The 6,070-nt window shown below is 40.3% G+C and overlaps 1 protein-coding gene and 1 long non-coding RNA gene across 3 annotated transcripts in view; one reads left to right on the top strand and one right to left on the bottom strand.

The window, feature by feature from the left end:
- Positions 1 to 1,653: 1,653 nt before the first annotated feature.
- On the bottom strand, positions 1,654 to 3,888 carry LOC108250019. Its single transcript, XR_001809258.3, has 3 exons — positions 3,785 to 3,888; positions 2,782 to 2,870; positions 1,654 to 2,422 (listed from the first exon to the last, which is right to left on the bottom strand). It is a non-coding gene; the product is annotated as an uncharacterized LOC108250019 (long non-coding RNA).
- rogdi (rogdi atypical leucine zipper) overlaps positions 3,030 to 6,070 on the top strand; it is a 20,756-nt gene continuing 17,715 nt past the window's right edge. Inside the window, exons 1-2 of one of the 2 annotated variants that reach the window (XM_017439691.3) lie at positions 3,030 to 3,220; positions 5,117 to 5,188. In XM_017439691.3, coding sequence (XP_017295180.1) covers positions 3,146 to 3,220; positions 5,117 to 5,188 — 147 coding nt within the window. In that variant the 5' untranslated portion in view covers positions 3,030 to 3,145. The remainder of the gene's footprint in view (positions 3,221 to 5,116; positions 5,189 to 6,070) is intronic. The other variant, XM_017439692.3, reaches the window with a different exon arrangement.

Genomic DNA, 6,070 nt, shown 5'->3' with positions numbered 1-6,070 from the left:
TTTGATTTTGTTCTGGAGGGATGTTATTACAAGTAAAGAAAACATCAAGTGTTTGAGCAATGACTGCAAAAATATGCTTTTAATTTGAAATTGCCTGCTACTGTGACCAACCGATTTCCCTCAGGGGATCAATAAAGTATCTTTCTTTTCTCTTCTGTTTAATTCAATTATCCCAAAATGTACAGGACTATAGCTAACCTCGCTGGACAAGGCTGCAAGAGAACAACTAATAACACCTTGAAGAGCTGGACCATGCCAGTGGTAACTGAAGAGCGTAGGGTGGCAGTGCTGGGGTCCTGAATTCTGGGGCTGCAGATTCAAGCCCAGGTTCTGTCAGGAAGGACATTTGGCATAAAACAACTGCCAAATGTTTTGTGTGAGTTCACTCCCTGTGGTGATCCCCTGCAGAAAGAAGCAACCAAAAGAAAAGCAAGTAAAGAGCTTGGAATAACTTCCAAAGTGATTAGAAGTGAATTCTGAGGTCAAGGTTCATCAGTGTCAGATCACACCATCAGTCTGTCTGAGTCAAAGTGGACTGATTAGAAGACAACCAAGGAGGACACCAGATCATCAAAAAAACCAGACCGCAATTTTCCAAAATGCATCTTGAGAAGCCACAAAGCTTCTAGGAGAATGTCCTTTAGACAGATGAGACAAAAAGTCCCATCAGCTCTAGGATCACAGACAGAACCCTGTACCTACAGTGAAACATGGAGGAGGCTCAGTTCTGTTCTGGGGCTGCTTTGTTTCATCTGACTCAGGGGGTCCTGGATCTGTTCGGGGTCCTGAATCTGTTCAGGGTCCCGGATCTGTTCAGGGTCCTGGATCTGACTCAGGGGGTCCTGGATCTGTTCGGGGTCCTGGATCTGTTCAGGGTCCTGGATCTGATCAGGGTCCTGGATCTGTTCAGGGTCCTGGATCTGACTCAGGTGGTCCTGGATCTGTTCAGCGTCCTGGATCTGTTCAGGGTCCTGGATCTGATCAGGGTCCTGGATCTGTTCAGGGTCCTGGATCTGATCAGGGTCCAATGAAACCTGAAGACTATCAAGACATTCTGGAGCTAAATGTTCTGCTCAGAGTCAGAAAGCTCGGTCTCAGCTGCAGCTCATGGGTCCAACAGGATAATGACCCAAAACACCAAGAATGGCTCAGAACCAAACCCTGGACCATTCTGAAGTGGCCTCTGAGGCCTGATCTAAATCCTGTTGAACATCTGGAGAAGGAACCCTGAGACAGATGGAGGAGTTTGTTCAGGAGGAGTAGGACAAACTATCTGTGGAGAGGAGCAGAGGACTCAGAGAGAGGGGCAGACATCACTTCATTACAGTGATTGCTTTAAAGCTTAAAGGTTGTGTAACTTATGTCAGCTTTAAGTTATTTTAAGTGATAATTATAAACTTTAATTTTTTAATGAAGGGATACAAATAAATTTGTGATTTTAGACTATTTTAGACTAAATCTTTTTAGATTTTAGACCAAATCTTTGTAACATAAAATAAAATTTAGTCTAAAACTCAGTCGTGAAAGGCAAAGTGGGATATTTATTCCTTTAATACTCATCAGACTTTTTATTGTAAATAGCTGTATAACTATACATTAATACCCACATGTTAAATATACAATTTGCAGTGTTTCAGTCATTGCTCAGCCCTAAAGAGTACAGTTTTTTGTTGTTTTTCTTTTTAATATAGTTGGAAACATGGTTTTGACAAACAATATTATAATAAAGACTTGAATCCTGGTATCAGAATCATATTAATTAGACAAAAACTGTGAACTGTTTTTTATTATTATTGTTAAGAGTTTTTCCCTGCTGTCCACCTTTTATGCACAGTTTTGAGGGTTTCATGAAGCATATATGATTTTGCACATTTTAATTTGGAAAAGGATGGAGTGTGTAGGAACCCTGACAGGAACAGTTTATCCAGACCAATGACAGCATGAGGTGTACAGTACATGTGTACACACTGCCTGCATAGCTTGGTTAAAATGACCCCACTAATCCTCCAAAACACTCCATTCTTTCTGTCCTGTGGTCTGTTAGCAAAATATTTCCTAAATGTCAAACAGTTTTTACACATGTAACATCACCTGTATGACCATTACAACCTCTCATTATTGTGATGTTTTTTTTTAAAATGAATCACAACCTTTATCTTACTTAAACTGCTCATATAAAGAAAGTTGCTATGTAATAATCTCCAACAGAAACAGTGTGAAAACTTGTCTGTGTCATTCTGCTGCAAAAACTTCCAGCACAGAAAACATGTGGGTCCAGAAGGTTGCAGACCCGTGGATTAGGGCTTAGTCATGCAGGAATTTTGTCCCATTCTTCTTTCCAACGTTGCTTCGCTCCAGAATCCTTTATTCTCCAGAGGAACTGATGGTCGTGATGTTCAGTGTCACCACTAAATGGCTCATTCTGATAAAGACAGAACAGTGAATGTACAAAATGTTTACAGGTCTACTTGTATAAAAACAGAACTACGTTTCCAGTCCTAAATTACAACAGTAAAATCATCTGCACTCATAAAAGCTGACTGAGGGATAACATTTTCCTTATCATTCGAACTTTGGCAGATTTTGGTTTACGTGACTCGGTGACTGTGACCGGAAGTTGTATGCTCAAATATGGTTTGTTGGGCGGGACTATTTTAATTGCGAGTGTGTGACCTGCCGAATGGTGCGTTCAAGGGAATTAGGTTAAAATAATTATTTTTCTTTAGTCTGGTCGTGTTTGAAGTGACGATTTGTCAAATAGTTATCAACAGCAGCTAGTACCTTATCAGCCATGGCATCAGTCATAGAGCAAGAAGTATGAAGAAAACGGCAAAAGTCTTCTTCCAGGCTAGGCCAATGACGAGCCAAAACTAGACAAATCCGAATACAGGAGCATGTTAGTTTTTTAGACAACTTAAATTCACAAATTGCCTTGTTGCCAGAGTAAAAATTATAAACGTGTTGACAAGCCTAAGTCACGTCAATCCAGTAAGAAAGTGGATGCATGTAATTTCCCACAGTTTTGAAGGCAACACATCAGCTACGCTAGTACGCAGTGAGTCGTCTGCCTTCTTCATCCGACAGAAAAGACGCTGTTGTTGTTAAATCGTAAGTGCAAGCTTTGCCTCTGCTGACGGGATTAAAAATGTTGAACCCACAGAGGTCTCTGTCTGAGCTGCCGAAGATGTCCGCTGCCAGTCAGGTGGAGAGAGCTGTGCTGGTAAGCGCCTCCGTTACCGCCGCTAGTAAACAGAAACACAGCGCGAGCTAGCCGAGCTGGCCGGCTAATGTCGGGTGTCCGGTCAGGAGCTGCGGGGAGCTGCGGGGAGCTGGAGGAGCTCCTGCCGGTCCTCAGTGTCGGAGCTTTAGCCGTGTCTCTGCGGGGATGTTAAAGGAAGGCTGTGGGCCTGAAGATAAAAGCCGACACTGACAGCTGGACTGAAGGTTCTCAGAGTCTAATGCATAAAACGCATCAGTTAAAGGTTTAAAAATTCAATAACAAACAACAAACTGTAGCTTTGACAGATGTGCAGGGACCATTTCCAGGTACATCCTTCCTGGCGGCGCCTGTGTCTATCTGCTGTGTGTTCGTTTGTCTCTGTGTTAGCAAAATACCTCCTTTATGAAACTCCCAGGATGTTTTCATTAGAGGCACATCTACTAATGAAAAACACATTTCAAGATGGCCGTCACATCTAATGGACACTAGCCAAAACAACAATGGCTATAATCCAGTCAGTTTTACAGATACTGGGGTGGTACAGATACTTTAAGGTGGTAGTACCTGAGAGTCGTGCTCCGAGTTGTTGCACAAGATCACACAGAAAGTTAGAGCAGAACAGCTGTAAGTCTGTCACTGGTCAACATGAGATGATCTTAGTGTAAAACTCTGTCGGTTTGTTAATCAGTGGAGCAGTGGTTAGAGCCGTCAGCACACAGTGAGAAGGTCGCAGGATCGTCTTCTTCTGAGTGAAGTTTACATGTTCTCCCTGTGCACGCCTGGGTTAACTCAGTTATCCCTCGGTGTGAGTGGGTGTGGGAATGGTTTTCTGTCTTGTTTCAATCTATGATGGACTGGAGACCTGTCCAGGGTGTCCCCCGCCTTTCACACAGAGACTGCCCACAACCCAGAAAGAAGACGAGGTTAAAGAAAATGGATTATAATCAGTAATAATATTGTATTAATGTTATCTCAATTAGTCAGTCAGCACAATATTAAAATAAGTAACACCTGTTTCTGTTCAGGTCTAAAAGTGACAACCTTTAATGACCATCAACACGTCCTCTGCATTATTATTTATTAAACAAACACAAAAATCAGTAGTAGTGTACCAGTAGTCCCAGCCCTCTGCTTCTATTAACAGTAAATAATAAGCAGCAGTCAGGTGCAGGTCATATTTTTGAGAGTATTTGCTGTGTACCAGGACCGAGGTCTTCTCAGTCTCAACAGGAAGGATGATGTTAGGTTTCTGTTTGGATCCTCCTGCAGGACTTTAATCTGTTACAGGCAGCAATCCTGGTTCCAAACACAAATTAGTGATTTTCCTACCTGGCAGGGCCATCCCTTCAAACAAATAAAGATTTGTCTTGGCTCATGGGTTGGAATAATGCCAGAAGCTGCTTGATTTTCCTGAGGTTTCTATTAAAACCTTTTCAGCAACCTAAGAGACTCTTAGTTTACATTTTAACTACCTATATTCATAAACTCCGTTAGATTCATCAGCACATCTTATTTTTACCAGCAAAATGTTCAGCTGGTAATGACAATATAATTTCCTCCTTTAGAATGAGTAAAGGTTTAAGATAGAATTGATTATTCTTATTTTAACCACTGATTAAGCATTTGAGCACCATCAGATAACATTGGCTGAAAGTTTCATGGCACTCTTTAAAAGTGACTCTTGACAACTTTTCACATTATTCAATTGAAATTCAGGACATGAATCATCCCTCAGTTTCAATTCGCTGTAACTTTCCTGTTTTTGTTGTTGTTTTTTAACCTCAATACACGATCTTGGTATAATTTAAAATCTCTTTTAAAGTGTTTTCAGTTGAACATGTACATCTTTAGCTTGTTTTGTTAGCAGACCCAGTGTTGATTTGCTGTGTTTGGTAGGAGGAGGAGTTCAACTGGCTGCTGAAAGAAGAAGTCCATGCTGTCCTGAAGCAGCTGCAGGATGTCCTGAAGGTAAACGCTGCTCTTCTCTGGCCTTTAGTCAAGGCAGTGGAAGCCTCAAACAGTCAATGTGTTAAAACTATTAGTCATTTAAAAACAATCCTGAACATGTACATTTTTACTTCTAGTGCTCTGCATAGGTCTGACAAGTTAAACACACCCTTCACCTTCAGGTTTAAAGGGAAAAGTTTGAGCTCAGAAACACTGGAAGTCAGTGAGAGCTTGGATGTGATTTGAGAGAAAACCACATGTCCTATAGCAGTGAAAGACACACTGGGTGAAAGAAGACAACAATGTGTACATTTTCATGTAAAAAGTATGTAAGAAGTGTAAAGATTGTTAAGATGGTAAGATTATGTTAAATTGTAAAGTTTAGATAGCTCAAAAGTTAATGTGTATCTTCATTCTGTTGTAAAATCTCCAAAAATCACAAACTTAAACTGTGATTGTGTAAGAGCCGTTAAAGATATCAAAAAGTCAGTTCAGACGTGTAAAGTCCAACTTTCTCAGAGCTGTTTAACTTCTGAGTGATGTTTCTAATATGAAGTACTGGGAAGGACTGGGCTTCTCAAATGTTTTACCAAAATCCTATTGTCTTTGGGGACATTTGTTGCTGTTATTTCTTTCTTTCTTTTTGTCTAGCATACTACAAAAAGTCACAACTTTTAATTTCTCATCAAGTCTCATGTTTTAATACAGTGGGGAGAACAAGTATTTGATACACTGTTGATTTTTCAGGTTTTCCCACTTGCAAAGCTTGTAGATGACTGTAATTTTTATCATAGGTACTCTTCAACTGTGAGTGATGGAATCTAAAACAAAACTCCAGAAAAATACAATGTATGATTTTTAAATAATTAATTTCCATTTTATTGTGTGAAATAAGTATTTGAT

This window comes from Kryptolebias marmoratus, linkage group LG12 (genome assembly GCF_001649575.2).
Source record: "Kryptolebias marmoratus isolate JLee-2015 linkage group LG12, ASM164957v2, whole genome shotgun sequence".
Classification (NCBI taxonomy): domain Eukaryota; kingdom Metazoa; phylum Chordata; class Actinopteri; order Cyprinodontiformes; family Rivulidae; genus Kryptolebias; species Kryptolebias marmoratus.
This window is presented reverse-complemented; position numbering and strand designations above follow the sequence as displayed.